The sequence below is a fragment of the Thunnus thynnus genome, chromosome 6 (genome assembly GCF_963924715.1).
Source record: "Thunnus thynnus chromosome 6, fThuThy2.1, whole genome shotgun sequence".
Taxonomy (NCBI): Eukaryota; Metazoa; Chordata; class Actinopteri; order Scombriformes; family Scombridae; genus Thunnus; species Thunnus thynnus.
Window position 1 is genome coordinate 22,798,754 of NC_089522.1, and position 15,957 is coordinate 22,814,710.

At 41.5% G+C, this 15,957-nt stretch overlaps 1 protein-coding gene across 2 annotated transcripts in view; it reads right to left on the bottom strand.

Moving 5' to 3' along the window:
* Positions 1–15,957, bottom strand: part of LOC137184751 (cadherin-4-like) — a 255,065-nt gene that overhangs the window by 22,746 nt on the left and 216,362 nt on the right. For both annotated transcript variants that reach the window (XM_067592727.1, XM_067592726.1), the window contains 3 exons: positions 10,007–10,144; positions 5,103–5,288; positions 765–1,021 (listed from right to left, as the gene is read on the bottom strand). In XM_067592727.1, coding sequence (XP_067448828.1) covers positions 765–1,021; positions 5,103–5,288; positions 10,007–10,144 — 581 coding nt within the window. The remainder of the gene's footprint in view (positions 1–764; positions 1,022–5,102; positions 5,289–10,006; positions 10,145–15,957) is intronic.

The following is a 15,957-nucleotide window of genomic DNA, read 5'->3' on the forward strand; positions in this document are numbered from 1 at the left end:
TCTTTGCAGCATCAATACTAAGCAAAGCATACTTAATAGATTACCTCTAAGTTTGCCATAATGCAGTCACTGCTACTGTCAAGTTGACAGCAGGACTGAGGAAAGGTCTGCTGGTCATTTAAAGGTTGGTTTACATTTAAAGTCCAGAGAGGCATTGCGCAGAGAGAGAACACTGCAGGTGGACATAATGCTGTGTCAGGAGTTTGGGCTCAAGCCAGCTGTTCTCTTTATTCCCCACCCTCCCTCCATCTCTCCTGTTCTCTCTCTCTCTCTTTTTTTTCTCACTGTGTGTGTATGTGTGTGTGTACACTTGCATGTATGTGCGCATGCAATTTACAGAATACACACACTTCTGATTACACCAGAGACTATTACTCCCTATTAACCTTCTTACCCTCCTTACTCAGAGTTCTTCGCTGGCTCATAAACTTTGCACAGTAAGACTTTGAGAGATGGGTAATGCCAAAATATAGCTCCCTTGTTGAACTTTGACCCCTAACTACTGACATAGAACCTATTCAAGAGGCTCTTTAGCCTGCTGCTGGTGCATATGGAAGGATTTCTGCCAGATTTCTGCACTCATAATGCAGCTAGCAAGACCTGAAGGCTCAATCAGACATTTTTTTGGCTGACCATATGTAATAGAACTTATTTTATTGGATCTAAATGATTTTGCACCAGCAGAAGTTTAAACTAATGGCACACTATTAAAATTAAAACGTCAGAATTAGCCCAAAATTTGATCTATTGTATCCACTCAGTACCTGATTATCTGCTGCATCTGTAGTCGGTCGGGATCTGAGGCTGAGAAGGTTGTCAGGCTGGTACCAGCAGGGACACCCTCCTCAAAGCGGATGTGTTTCGGGTTCGTAGGGAAATAAGGGGGTTCATTGACATCCTGGACAGATATGGTGACTCCAGCTGTGGACTGAAGCGAAGACTGGATCCCACTGGCTAGGTGGGCCTGGTTGGACACCACCACCGTCAGCATGAAGGCACGGTTCATCTCAAAGTCTACTGGCTAGAGGGTGGAAGGAAGGAGTTAATGACAGTATGAGAGAAGAGAAGGTTTAATTGAATTAAAGCAATTTAAACATTATCTTCTTCATTATCTTCTCTTTGTATACAGTCAAATATGGTTTGTAGATAATTTGATTTAGCATGAAGGATCAAATTACGCACTGTGTCATCAGTCATAGGCGCCTGAGCAATGGAACAAGTGGAGCAAATGCATCTCTATTATTCAATTAGGGGGAGCAAAGTTATGGTTTTGCTGCCCCACTTTTTGTCTTTTCAAAATCATCATACAGTCCCTGCAATCAGGTTATTATATTTAAGCAGCCTATATCAATGATCATTTCACTATTTTCAGCAAGTGACAAAAACAAGTAATAAAAAAAATAACACGTTTTTGGACCACCCTTTGAGTTGTCTCAGTAGAACTCGTGGCTGATCGATACGAGTAGACTGACAGCGCAGTCAGAGACACACAGACAGACAATCAGAATGGAGCTTTTACTCAAAGCGTGTCTGAATTAACAAACAGTGAAATGTTCAGTGGTGGAAAGTCACTTATTTAGACTTCTACGGACTACTTTGTTTTAGTTTAAGTTTTAGTCAGACTTTGGATAGAATTATTTTTAAATATGAGGACGTAGGACATGTAATGATCTCTTCTTTCATCCAGCCACTTTGCACTGCGTTTTCATTACTATGATTATTCCACTCATTTTCTCATACAGGCGCACATTTACTCTAAGGGGTGATTTTGCAGTAAAGTCTACTCCTCGACTAAAATGGCCCTTTTAAGTCTTGAGGGGCAAAAGTCACCTGAGTTGTGCATTAAAATAGTCCTTGATTTGAGATAATGTAGGTTAAAATGATCTGCTTTTGAAGTTATGATTATTCATTCCTGTATAACATTACAACTAAATCAGCTAGTGGTGCTATTGAGCCTCTAACAAACCCCCCCCTCCACCACCACCACCAATTATGTATCTTTCAAGGTTTACTCTTTCATTTTAAAACATAACCAGGCACCTGTGTCATCAGTAATCATTAAAACAGTTTTCTTCATAGTCATAATTTTAAAAAATGTATCAATGTGACACAACAAAAAACTACACTGCAGTATAAAACGTTTGTGTCTTTGTTAGAATCTAATTTAATCACAAGACTGTCTGAATATGAAAAATCTGTACATAAATAAATATAAAGCAGGGACACACAATAACATGAACTCTTGTAATGCAATGAATAACCACTACTATGACTGTTTGAACAAGAATTTTACATTCTAATTAATATTTATATGTTATTTATTGTATTGTAATCATTATGTCCTCCTGTACAAATAATTTAATCTGATCTTTTTAGTGGGAAAAATATGTGAATCTTTATTAAATCATAAAAAAACAAATATATTCTTTACAAGGAAAAAAGAGAAAAAAACATCTTGTTCAGTCCGTGATTATACATGTGACTATATTACTATTATTATCATTATTACTTTTTATGTGCAAAGCTTGTCAAGTATTCAAGCATACGGTGTGTACTATAAATATTATGCTCATTATAGTGTTAAAAGCCCTGTCAACATTTCTTTCTCCGCATGTAGCGGGGGAATCTGTGTTGAGCCTTGTTGATGATAAAGGACATGATAAATGAACAGATGCCATGTCAAGTGGTCCCTTGATGAATTGGACCCATAGTCTCTCTAAAAAAAACACAACCAACACACACACATGCACACACCCTGAGAAGAGGCAGCAAGGCTTAGACTATTCAGGTGCTGTCATGGCTCTGCCTTTTGAATGAGTCAGTGTGTGTTTGTGTGTGTGTGTGTGTGTGTTTATGTGTAATCTACAGGGGGTTTTGCCGGCTGAGCCTAAACTAGAGTGACAGTTCCGTGCTCTCCTAATGAAGACTACACGATCAGGTTCAAATGACAACAACAACAAGCAAAGAAATAAAAAAGAGAACAAATATGCTGCTTGTAGGTACTGCTGGCACATTTCTAAATAGGCGATTGATTATTACTGCCGCAAGGCTTGTGTCTGTGGTGTGTGATGGTGATGGTGATGTTAATGACTTTGAGCACATCTGTATGTTGCATTGCCTGACTGTTATCAGTGGACAGTGGCAGCACAGCTCTGATATTAGAAAGCATTCTTAATCAGGCAGCTTGGTTGACAAGGGCACTGGAGTGGATGTGAGTGTGTTTAGTTGATGTTACAATTCGCCTGTGCATGTGCATGCACGTAGGTATGAGTAAATGTAAGCACACAGATGTGTATTCGTGTGTGACCCCATGGTGCACTGGGAACCCATTTGCAGGCTAACCACGCTCAAGGCTCTTTGATCTACAGCCAGTGGTATTCAGAGCACAGGGAGGTCTAGAGTATAGCTGTAGGCTATCTAAAACACACATACACGCTCACACAGGCCCTGAGGGAAACCAAAGGGGTGAGAGGTCAATAACACGACTTCCATCTTTTGCCCATGAGCCATCACATCTTACATCTCCTCTGTATTGCTTCACTCGCTCCTCTTTTTCTCTTTTACCTAATTTGTTCCACCTTACTCCAACCTCCCACCCCCACATCTTCTCACCTCTGCCCCCCCGCCCCTCCACACTCACTGTGATCTATGCTCTCTGCGGTCTGCATATCTCAATCCTCGGAAATCTATCTTCGCCTCACTTCACTCCTCCTCTCCACTCCCCCTGTCATCTTCTATGTTTATCATAAGCTGTGATTTACATATCTTAATGACTCATTTGAACCAAGCGGCTCTGTTTGTGTGTTTTTATGCGTGCTTGTTTGTCTACTGGCTCTATTACCGTTCACCAAAATGAGAACGCCGTCTTATAAACTCTCCAGAGAGTGGTGTAAATGTGTGAGATGTTCTGGTTAAGACCTCAGCCCTTGTTTACAGAAGAGCTCAAGTCCCTTGTGGGAGATTGCCACATACCTGGATGTCAGTGTGATTCGATGTGTCTGTGCTACCAGCCGCAGATGCCTTGGTAAAAAAATAAGAATTCCAATGTAGCGCCTTCTTATGGCTTCTTGACTTTACCTATCTCATGTTGTCTGATGTGAACCATTCCAGCTCCCTCTCCCTGGAGCGAGCCAAAGCCTCTCTGTTTACTTGTTGAGACAGTCTATTTCTCGTTCTTCCCAGGGGGCGTCCTGTCTCTTATTTTATGTTTTCCTGATAACCTCCCATGGGTCTCGATGGAAGCTTATGGCTACCCGGCTGCCTGCTGAATTTTACATCAGGGAGTGCGAGGAATGGATTATAAAAGGCAGTCATCTAGAGATAATGAAGAGAAGCAAAATGCCAATGCTCATTGCTCAGGGTGCTGTGGGAATTATAGGAAGATGTTATTGCTATTTTTTTTAAACATTATTGTAGGATAGGAGATGAGATTTGCAGAAGTCACACATACGAGGAGAATACCCCAGGGTTCTCAGGGTCACGCCAATAAACAAGTTATTTCTACAAAACATATGTGACATGATAAGTACATTTACAGGGAGCCACACATGGATTAACACACAAATACAAATCCTGAAGGCTGAGACAACAGGACACACATCTACACTCTCTTTACTGTCCATTTCCTGTATTTTTTCTTGTTGGTAAACAAGTTAAAACTCTCTGGACAACCTCCGTGTGAGAGGTTGAATGCTAACATATCGGGCTGTTACAAGACACAGCTTTCTTGTTGTTGTCATTTACCACAGCAGCTAGAACATTATGAGTGTATAAAAACCGTTGCCTTTGTAATTGAGAAATCAATACCTCATTTGCTACAGTGGTCTCACCAGCCATTGTGTTTAAGTCTGTGTGAGTGTACTGTATGAGCTGTTTCTAAAGGGCGCAGCAGTCTTCAATTCCTCATTTGGACAATAAGGGGCATCTGAAAGGCAAAGACCCCAGTCTGTCCCTATTTAACTCCGTAGTCTATTATTATTTCTTGTGACTAAATCCAGAGGGGATCTGACATTCAGCAGAGAAAAAAGAAATGACACTGTTTCTTTTCCAGTGACCTCTATAAGGCCAGAAGCTGAACATGGTCTGATAGGCTGGTTTCTTACCTTCACAACAGTCACCATGCCATCGTTGCTTACAGGGTCGGTGCGGATGGTGAAGTGCCCGGATGGGTCTCCACTGATGATCCTGTAGATGGCGTTCCAGTTAGGGGAGTGCGGTTGGTCAGCATCTATCACCGTCAGATTAGCCACCACAACATCCACTCGGTTCTCTGGTACCTCGCCAGAAAACTGCAGAGAGTAGAGTAAAATGTTACCTTGTGATATGTTGCTTCAAAATATCTTTATTTTGACTGTAGCTGAGGTCTTTGGGGATCCATTGAGCTGTTTGAGTGTGGCAATTTCTACAAAAAGCCACTGACTGCCTAACTCTCGTTTCCATTTTTTTCTTAATAGAGGCAGTCCTCCTTTCAGGTTTTCAGGTAGAGTAAATTTAATGATTCTGCTTTTACCACTGCTGAGTAGTAAACAAGCAGTAAACACAGTTGCACACCAGCAAACACATGTGCACAGGAGAGTTGTTCCACTTTCAATGTTCCCCATCGTTGATGAGAAATAATATTCTATTTCTTTGAAAGCCAGAGTGACAAAGAAGGAGAAAAGGGATGAACAGTAAGGATTCAGCGGTGGGGAGGGTTGAAACAGCTGTTTGAGTGTATACCAGTAGCTTTTAGTTGTCCCCTTGCTGTACAAACACATGTGCTTTGTCCTGATAAGCCTGATGAGGAGTGAGCCGCCGTCTGTCATGTGTCTGTTATGGTGGGGATTGATCAAAGCCATACAGGCTCAGGGGATAAAACCCACAAAGACGACCCAACAGCAGCAACTGTACCGCTACCTTGTAAAACACAAGTTGACCGCAGCTCCACCTACACGAGTAACCCATCAACTCTTAACCAGTCATGCAAGGTCAGAGGGTGAGCATGATGGCGTGTCTTCACTTCATCTGGAGGCAACAGGCATGTAGCACCATACAGTCACCATGTCACCATGGGTAACAGGCGTGGAAGAGCCACTGAGCCGCTTATGTGAGTGTAGGATATCAAAGAGCAAAGCCCCAGACCAAACACTCCAACGGACCATAATACTCTGCCTGGCAACCCTCGCATCACCCAGCAAACAGCCGACAGCAGCGGGAAGATTAGGGGGCTGTGTCAGGAGAGCTATTCAGAGACTCAATGACATTCTTAAGACAACAGACAAGTCCGGGTGGTCCTGATGCACTGCCTACATTGGATAAGTAGGCAGGCTGTCGTATGTTTATGTCAGAGTGAGTGTGTGTATGTGTGTGCTTGGACAGTTTATTACTGTGGTTTGGTTGAGGGACTCCCCAATGCCAATTCAATAAAATAAAACTTCAGAGATGACTCTTAAGCTCCTAAGGGCCCTTGAGCATTTTCTTTCTCAGCACACAGTAACAACTAGGGTCAAGTGTTAACCAGATCTGATGGAAGACTTTGAAGGGTCCACCACAGCTCTTGCTAGTTTATGATTCCTCCTCTCATTCATCCTCTCTTTATAGAGTTGGGGAGAAATATAAGCCTTTATCTATCTATCTGATAGGCAATGTTACATGGCAGTTTAAACATCCCTCACACTTATAACCTTACAACTCTCTATCTTGAGTACAATCAATTAGCAAATGAAATTGTTCATTGTAAAAAGGGTTAAACATGTAATACTGTGAAAAACAACAACTTTAGGAGGTACAGTAAGTCAACTATGAGTCCCAAAGAGCATTGCAGTAAATAACCTCCACTCCCTAAACTTAAAATTATATTGTCTATGATATTAAATTGCAATGGTGGAGCATTCAGAATGTGCTTAAACTCCAAAGGGCAGCACACATTGATGGTGTATGAAACCACTGTCCTATTTTTCAGCACTGACAAGTGCCAGATCTCCAGAAAAGCAGAAACTTTATCACATTCACTCCCTTGATTGGCACATTGGCTACTGTACATTGACTAGTTCTATATTACGTCTGTATGACCCATTAAGTGTGTGCTATGGGGGTCAACTGACATCAAATAACGCTCTGCAACACAGAAGATTTGTGTTGCAGTTTTTAATTTTGCAGCTCTTAGAGTTACTGTAATATTATGCTGCCCCTCAGCACACCAAAATAAAGCACAAAACTTGACAAATGCAGTTGACATGAGCATTTTCCAAGAGACAATAAGCTTTTCTATCTGGAGTTGTATTCAGGTTATATTTAAGAGTAAACTGAGAAATATTTGAACCAGCAGTTTCTTCCAATTCTAGTCAACGTTATGGTTGTTCTATCTCCTTAAGTCTCCTGCTTTTATTTTTACAATATTGAGCTTGTGGGGTCAATCGCTTTTGGGGAAAAAAAACCCAAAACAAACTTGGGTTTTTTCTCTTTCTTTCACTCTCTAAATGATTTATTAGCCGACTGCTATTCTTCTTCTTACTGGTTTTGAGTGTACTACAGTGGTGTTTGTTTCAATGGTAAATTGTTGTACTTTGGTGTTTTTCAGCAGAGGCTCAGATTTTCTCTGACCAGGTAGTTTTTCTTTCCATGATGCTATATGTTGTCCCAAACTGCTGGACTAAAGGAAAGCAGTGGCAAGCTCTTTGATGGTGATTGGCACAGAGTGCAGTTGGCTTTCTCACAGCACTTGACAAAACACCTCTTGCCAACACCCTCGCCCTTCTGTCACTATTTTGGCAGCGGGGAAAGACTAAATGAGGCAAGGGGAGGTGAGAGGAGAAAGAGGAGAAGTGACAGGGAACTTCATCATAGGAAGTTTGTGAGGATGGTATAGGATGGAGGCCAACGAAACACAGCAGTAAATCCTGCACAGAGATCCCCCTGATTGCATGATTGTAGGTCTCTTACATATAACTACAAAACATCCCATACCGTATGAGATACAGTCATTGCTGCAGTATACTGTATGCATAAACAAACAAAAGAGATAAATAACTTTTTTAATTCTGTCTCATCTATCTGCATCACAGAAATAATGTAAGCATGTATGCACCCTGAATAAGCACCCAAAGCCTTCACATCCACACATACACCACCCTTTGCCGCCTTGAAAAATAGGCCAGCCTCTGATAGGCATGATGAAATATTAATCATCAACATTAAAGACAAATTCCCCAAACTTTATATTTCTGGGACACATTGAATGATCTATGGGGTTTATTGCAAACACTAAATATTTGCATAATGGCCTGTATTCTCAACAAAATGGCTTTTATGTTATCCCACCACTAAAATGGGTGATTTATGAAAGGAGTGGGTAAAAGTGTTCTGCTCATCATGGTTCCAAATCCTCCACTAAAATTTATCATCAATATCCATGATAGTATTAACTTCCCTCTGTGGCGATGATGGAAATGCACTTAAACATGGTGGAATACAGTTAGAGAATATTAATCTATTACTGGCCACTATCATCAATACGCCACCATCAGTAGAGAATCTTAATGCAGGGAGGGGGGATGCCGAGTCAGGAAAGGCCTCTGATTTACAACAGGGCATGTCTATGCTTTATCACTGCTGCTGGAGAAAATAGCTCCTGAGACCAAATAATCCTTCATTCTTTCTCATCACACCATCATTCTCTCGTCACTTTTTCTTCTCTACATTTTTCGTCTTGGAGTCTACATGGTGGTCCACTCATCAACTCCTCTCCCCTCTTTGTTCTTTTTCTGCTCACCATCTTCTCTGTGTGTTCTTTCTTTTTAACTGTCCTCTCTCTGTACATTTCCTGCTGTGTATAATGTAGCAGCTCTCTGATGAGCTCCATGGCTGACACATGCTTAATGCCAATGCTAACTCATCATCATAAGGATCTTAATAGCCCCCAAGGCAAATGCTAATGCTAACTCTGCTACTGCCTCAAAGAGCCGAACCTACTGTACTGCTGATGGCGCCTCAGCCGCTATTCCTGCAGTTGCAAAGCTAAGCACCTTGTCTACCCAACAGGTCAATGCTCTTTTCACTACTGACAGGAAAGCACACATACTGAATAATTCACCTGAACCCCTGATGCCATACTGACACCTCGAAAGATTTTTCATCATAACATGAAACTAGAATGCAAACAAACAGACTCCACTTTGGTGCTTTTTCCTCACTTCTCTGAACAAATGCATATCTCTGGCACATCAAATAATACCTTTTTGCTCTTGAGACTTTCAATCAGAAATAACAAATGTGATTCTTTCCACTTTCTGCTGTCAGTAAGAAATACTGAGGCCACCTCAGCTGTTCCACCTGGACATCTGAAGATTTTAACACCGCGAACGACCAGAGTAAGATCAACCCAAGAGGGAGTGGAATGAACAACAACAACAATAAACAACACTAAATCTCATTCCTCACTACTTCATTCGGTGATGATATTGCTGAATTGCGTCACCAGTGATATGATACATTACATATAGTGCATTACTTTGGACTTTTAATTTTTACCTCATTCTCAATAATGACCTTCTGTAATGTAATCATCATTCTAAATATCACTATCACGACAACAACCATTAACAATTTGCTGGCTCTAGTTTTCTTGCTGATTAAAGTCAATGATATGGATTAGTTATTTCCGTGTGTGTGTGTGTGTGTGTGTGTATGTGTGTGTGTGTGCATCGTCTACAAGGAAATGAGTGAGTACTCTTTGCACTGCACAGCCCTCCTCCTAACTGTCCTTGTGTAAATCTTCCTGTGTAACAACATAACAGTCTTGTAGTCATTTCCTTTCTCCTTTTCCCTCCTTCCATTTCTCCCTTCCTTTTCATTCTTATTTCCATCTCTTCCCCATTCCTTCTCTCTTCTTCAATATCTTCCTATCTCTATCTTTTTTTATTTCTTTGTCTCCAACATACTCATCATTTCCATCTTCCTCCTTGAACCCTCAAATTTCTCCTTCTGTGAAATGTTACCCTTTCCCATTTCCTTATTTGTAACAACTCACAGTTCTGGAGGTCAGCATTGGAGGATTGTCGTTGATGTCCGTGACAGTGATGATGGCAGTGGCTGTATTGGAAAGGCCAAAGTTCAGGTTGCCCTCCATGTCAGTGGCCTGAACGATGATGGTATACTGGGACACTTTCTGTAAAGGCAAAAAAAGAGGAAAAAAAAAACAGTTATCCGTGTGTAAAAAGCTTTCTCTTCCTCGAGTCTACAGCAACAGCTACAGACTGTGACTCCCAGAGGAAAAAAAAGCTGAGCCTGTGTTCTCTTCTATACTAGCTGTTCATGGACTTATTTGAAACACAGAATCACAAAGGTGAAGTCTTTCATTCGACTGAGTTGAAACCTCCTCAGCCGAATGTATCCAGACTTCACACTATCTGAAGGCTGCGCTGTGAAGCCTCCCCATGGGTATGTCATCAAAGACATCGCTTACTCAGTGCCACTGATGGACAGATGTGAAGACAATGATCCAACTGACAGAGATTAATAGACTATCTATGGAGCAATAATATGAGGGAATGATAAATGCGATTTCGTCTTTTGAGATGACACAGTGTCACTTCAATGGAAACTGAAAAATATGGTTCTCTTATGTTATAGTTGGGTGCATTTGTGTGCTTCTAGATGTACATATTCCTTGCCAACGTTCTTCCCTCCATCCCTCGCTCTCTTCGTTGCCATCCTGTCTCTTCCTCTGTCCCAAGGTGCAGTTAATGGGCTGCGAGAGGGATAGAGCCCGGGAGCCGACTGTCTGGATAATGTGTCTCGTCACTGAGATTCCCAATTACATTCCCAGTGTCTCTCTCACCTGCTAATTACTGAGTAAATATCCCAATTAGGCCAGGACGCCACATCATGAGGATTAGACAGCGCCTCTCAGTTTCTCTCATCTTGATGCTAGACGAGATGCTGAACTCCAACCTTGTACACACATCCTCATTAACACCCGTACACAAACGCGAGCACCCTCAAACACACGTAAACACACACAGACACACACACACATACCTCTCTTTCTCCATATCTTGTTTAGAGGCAGTGGTTGACTGTCCCATCAGCCAGTGTACAGCATGTACACAACACTCTCACTAATTAGACAAGGGAGTAATTATGTAGAGCTCCTCTGAACCTCTCAGCATTGCAACAACACCGCAGCATACTCAGATTCCTCTGGAGGACTGAGGTCTGTTACTGTCAACAAGCTCTTAAAAGTCCACTGCAGACCGGTGGAAACCTTTAGAAGAGAATCAGTGTGGGAGTTTATAAAGAAGAGGAAGACGACATTTCAGAAGTGAAGAACAGAGGAGAGGATAAGAGACAGCAGGGGATGCAGCTTAGACGCAAGGGAGGAGGACTACCAAAAATAGATGCTTGTGTGTTTTTTTCTTTCTTTTTTTGTCGCTCCTAACACCTCCAACACCCCAATCCAAGAAAGAGACGGGAGACACAGAAAAGTTTCAAAGGGCCAAAGTGCTGACTAAAAGTGGACCAGGGAAGCACCGTAGTGTGCTGTGTAGCATCTTCCTGTGAAGTCTATGTACAGTATATAAGTTCTATTTTTCTCTCTGCTCTCTAACAAAAATGTTACAGGAAAACAGAGGTATGTTTGTACTCAAAGAAACTAAGTGTACATGCATGAGTATACTAATAAACTATAATAACACATATAGCCGCAAGTGGCAATGATCAGGGTCTAAACAGATTGCAAGCATTTGGATGCTTGTTTGACTTAATATGACCTCAATAAACACTTGAAAACATGCATGAATAGGACCAGTCAAAATGTTCGTTTACAACAAAAACATACAATTTAATGGTGTGGAGCAAAAATAAATGTCAGTTTAAGTTGGTAAAAAAGTAAACAAAGAAACATATGTGAATAAGTGTAAGTAAGTATAAGCAATAAGTATTTAAAGTAATTAAAAGTAAGCATAAGTAAGTATGAATGTGTAAAGCAATGGTAAGGCAGCTTCCCATTGTGACAGAGGTAGCTAGCAGTTAGTCTGACCGGCGGTGAGATGTTGCTGTTGGGTAGATTTGGTTTATCAAAGACCCAACACAGAAAGAGCAAGCAGCAATACTGATGCAGGGCAGCAGTGGCATTAACAAGGCTGCCTAAATAGACCGCCAAGTTGGTAGGGTGTGTTTGGTAGATGATATGGAGATGAGGCATGTCACATGTGTATGTAGCAGTGCAGCTCGAGTTGACTGCCTGAACTAGTTCACAGGCGTCACTCCATTTCAGTCAGACAACTCATGTTTGAACTGTTTATTACAACAGCAAAGTGTCAACAGTTTGGTGTCTAGACTCCGATCTCATCACTCCCTGCAGATATGTTTACTAGGAGTGTGCCCGAATACAAATATGTTATTTAGCAAAGCACAAATAGTAGGTTTTTTATGAACATTTATTTCGTACAAATATTTTAAAAATGAATTCTTTTCGGAAAGAAAAAAAAAACATGTTAAATACCAGTGTGTGGGTCAGTTACATTGCTACTTCAGTCTGTCTCCTTTGCTCCCCTGTTAAATGTATCAGCAGGTATCAACGAGGGGAGTCGCATCAACCTGCTACATGACAAACATTTCCTTATTTGGACATCACTCTTGGAGTTGGGGGTGTTCCCGAAAGATAAAGCTGAGCTACTAACACAATTGAAGGACTTAAAGAGACTCTCCATAACCTGTTGTTCCACTTCTCCTTTCCACAAAGTTAGGTTGTAAACAATAGGCAATAAATGAAAAGTGCAAAGCAAGAATCGCCTTTGAAGTTCTTCTCAACACATTACAAGCTGTTCTGTAGATTAAAAGCATAATAAAAACAAAAACAGGATTTTTACGCCTATTTCCACTTTTATTCAAATACAAATACAGATATAAATTTGCTGCCTCAACAAATATATTCAAATAGAAATACTGGGTCTCTGCACATCCCTAATGTTTACATGAGATATTTGGAGTGATGATTAAATATCTTCCCTTCCAAAACTGCACAGATTTGGAGCCTGAAATTACTGATGTGAAGCTCTTCTATGTGTGGGCCTAGGCACCAGCCGCGATGTGGCCATTCCCCATGAGCACCTCGGCCATGAGGGGAATATACTATCTAGTGAGACTGATATGTGTGGGCCTGGCACCAACCATCATGTGGCCACTCCCCATGAGCTCCTCGGCCATGAGGGGAACATGCTATCTAGTGAAACTTTTATGTGTGGGCCTAGGCACCAGTTGCCATGTGGCCATTCCCTATGAGCTCCTCAGCCACGAGGGAAATATTCTTTCTTGTGAACAGCAGTCTTCCTGTTCACACTGATTACAGGAAGACTGATATGCTAAGATGGATGAATACTCTAACCCAGCAACCTAGCAGCTACAAATATTTATTAATGCTGTAAGGGCTGCAGGAGCTCATGAGCTTTTGTGCGGACAAGATCTCCTTCTTGTGGAGCCTGACATAGTGTTGGTAAGCAGAGGATGATCAGCGGCCAAGGGATTTTAGTGTTGAGGTAGGCAGATGGAGAGCTGCAGTTGTACCTGCACCATTTCTTAGGGAGTAAGGGTAATAGTGTTCTGGGGGTAGGCCGCAGCTCAGGCAGAGATCACACAGCTTTGAGGAGAACCAGGTTTGCAACTATCAATAATTAACAAGGGTGCTGACTGATGGGTTAGGGAGTGATAATGCAGGAATTTCATTATGGAAGAGAAAGGACAAAAAGTCGTGTTAGTCTTAGCAATGATAATTTGGGTACCTTGGCAAGATCTATCAGACTTTGAGTGTTTCAGGAAGATAGAGTACATGTGCTCTTCTTATGTTAAATCAGAGAAAGTGAGATCATGCTTAGGATTAAAGGAGAGAGGTCTGATGGTATATTCACCACACCTGAAAAACCCATAGAAGGCCATTAGCAGAACTGCTTCCGACATTATATCAATATAAAGTGAAAAACAACTTTGCCTTAAACTTGACACCGACTTATGCACCAGTGAAATAGTGGGAGGCAGTCTTTTATCACTGCCTGGAGGACACGCTTTTTTAAGGCCGTTGAGGAGCAGCTGAATGGAAGGATTCCTGAGAAGGCTCTGGGATGCTGGGTCTTGACATTGAAAGTGAAAGTGAATACCTGCTAGCATGGCTTTGATACTTTGCATTTGAAGATTGAGGGATTCAGATGAAAACACAATAAATGCACAAACTACAGAGATATCTACTGGTAAAGGACTAAGGAGGAGGTTGGCACAAAAACAAGAGAAGAAAAAAAAGCTGAATCATAGGCTTTGATTGTGCTTTTGGCTAAACTTAGTCTCATGTAATTGGAGGTAGAGTACAAAAGATCCTGCAGGGGCTTGGTCATGCTTAATCGAGAGCCATCTGATTGAATGGAGGGCATGGAATGCCGTTAAAACGTTGCATGAGACTGTTTATTATTGGTATTTTTTAGCTGACCTTATTGATTATTTCTACTGTAGCAGCTTTATCACGAAACACCATAAACAAGCGGTGGATTTGTTAATATAGTTAAGGGACTGAATTTCAGTTGGCCAGACATCTGCAAACCACTCATTATTGTAAAAGCCCCCAAAACCAACAGAAGGTGCCGCATCGGTAAAAAAACTGGAGGGGATCCGAAGACTCCACAAAGTCATTATAAAAGACAGAAATACTGTTCCACTCGTCACATAACAAGGCCCAGTGTGAGTGACAGCCTTTGTCTAAGACTACAACGTCTTTTAGATTTTGGACAGAATTAGCTAATACTAGAAAACGTGATATAAATGAATGACCATGAGGGATGATGCACTTAGTGAAGTTAAGGTGGCCTAATAGAGATAAGAGATCTCTTTTAGAGAGAATGGCAGCAGCAGACTAGAATGTGATATCTGCTCTGATGTGAGACAGCTTGTCTTGTGGCAGTGGTAGTGTGCATAAGCACACTATTGAGGGTGATGCCAAGAAATTCCAAAATTGTAGGAGGGCGTAGGTTTTTCTCTTCTGAAAAAGGTAAACCTAAGTCATGGAAAAGGCTTTTGACTGTGAAGATGCTGCAAGCTGGCGGGGAAGAGGGGAAGTCAACTACTAAAAAATCATCTAAAAGATGCAGGACAAAAGGGAGTTTGCAGGTGTTGTAGGGAATCCATCACAATGCTTCTGACAAGGTGTTGAAAATGTGAGGGCTACTGCAGCAACCAAATTTAACAGAGAAGTAAAACTTTGAACACCATTTTACACCAAATAGATGCAATTGCGAGGGGTGGATTGGCATGACTTTGAAAGCATCCATAATGTTTGCTTTTCCCAGCCATGCACCAAGTCCTGCCGACTCATCTGCACAGCATTATCTACGGAGGCGTAGAACAAGGAAAAAGGTTCTTGGGGAACTAAGCTATTCATATTCTGAATGGAAAAATTGTGATGGAAATGGAAAAACACCTATGGGGCTTACCCTGAAGATGGAGAAGGGAGATTTTGACAATGGACCTATCATTTATCCCCTTTTAACCTCTTTTGATAGGAGCTTGTCTACTATTTCTGGCTCCTTAAGGGCACACTGCAGGTTTTTACAGACATGGGTCACTTTTAGGAGCCAGCATAGACCTGCTATGAATCCTTGAACTAAGCCAGTGAGGTAGAGTAACTGACAAAGCATCTATAAGGGTGATTTGAAAGAGCTTAGAAAGAGCAGGGACATTCACTGGAGTCGAGGGATGCTTCATATTTATTTCCCCAATTTTGCAGGATGAAGCCCCTTGGGACACACAGAGCGTGGGTGGCTGTCTCCACGCCATCTACACACATGCATAAATTTATGGTTAGATAATGTTCAAACATTCTCATTGAAATTAATGCAGATAAGAGACTTAAATCCTGAAGGAAAAGGTACCTGTTCCTTTGGAGGATGGCTTACAGAATTTAACACTGAAGTTTTTGGCTGGGGTTGAGATTTCGAGGTG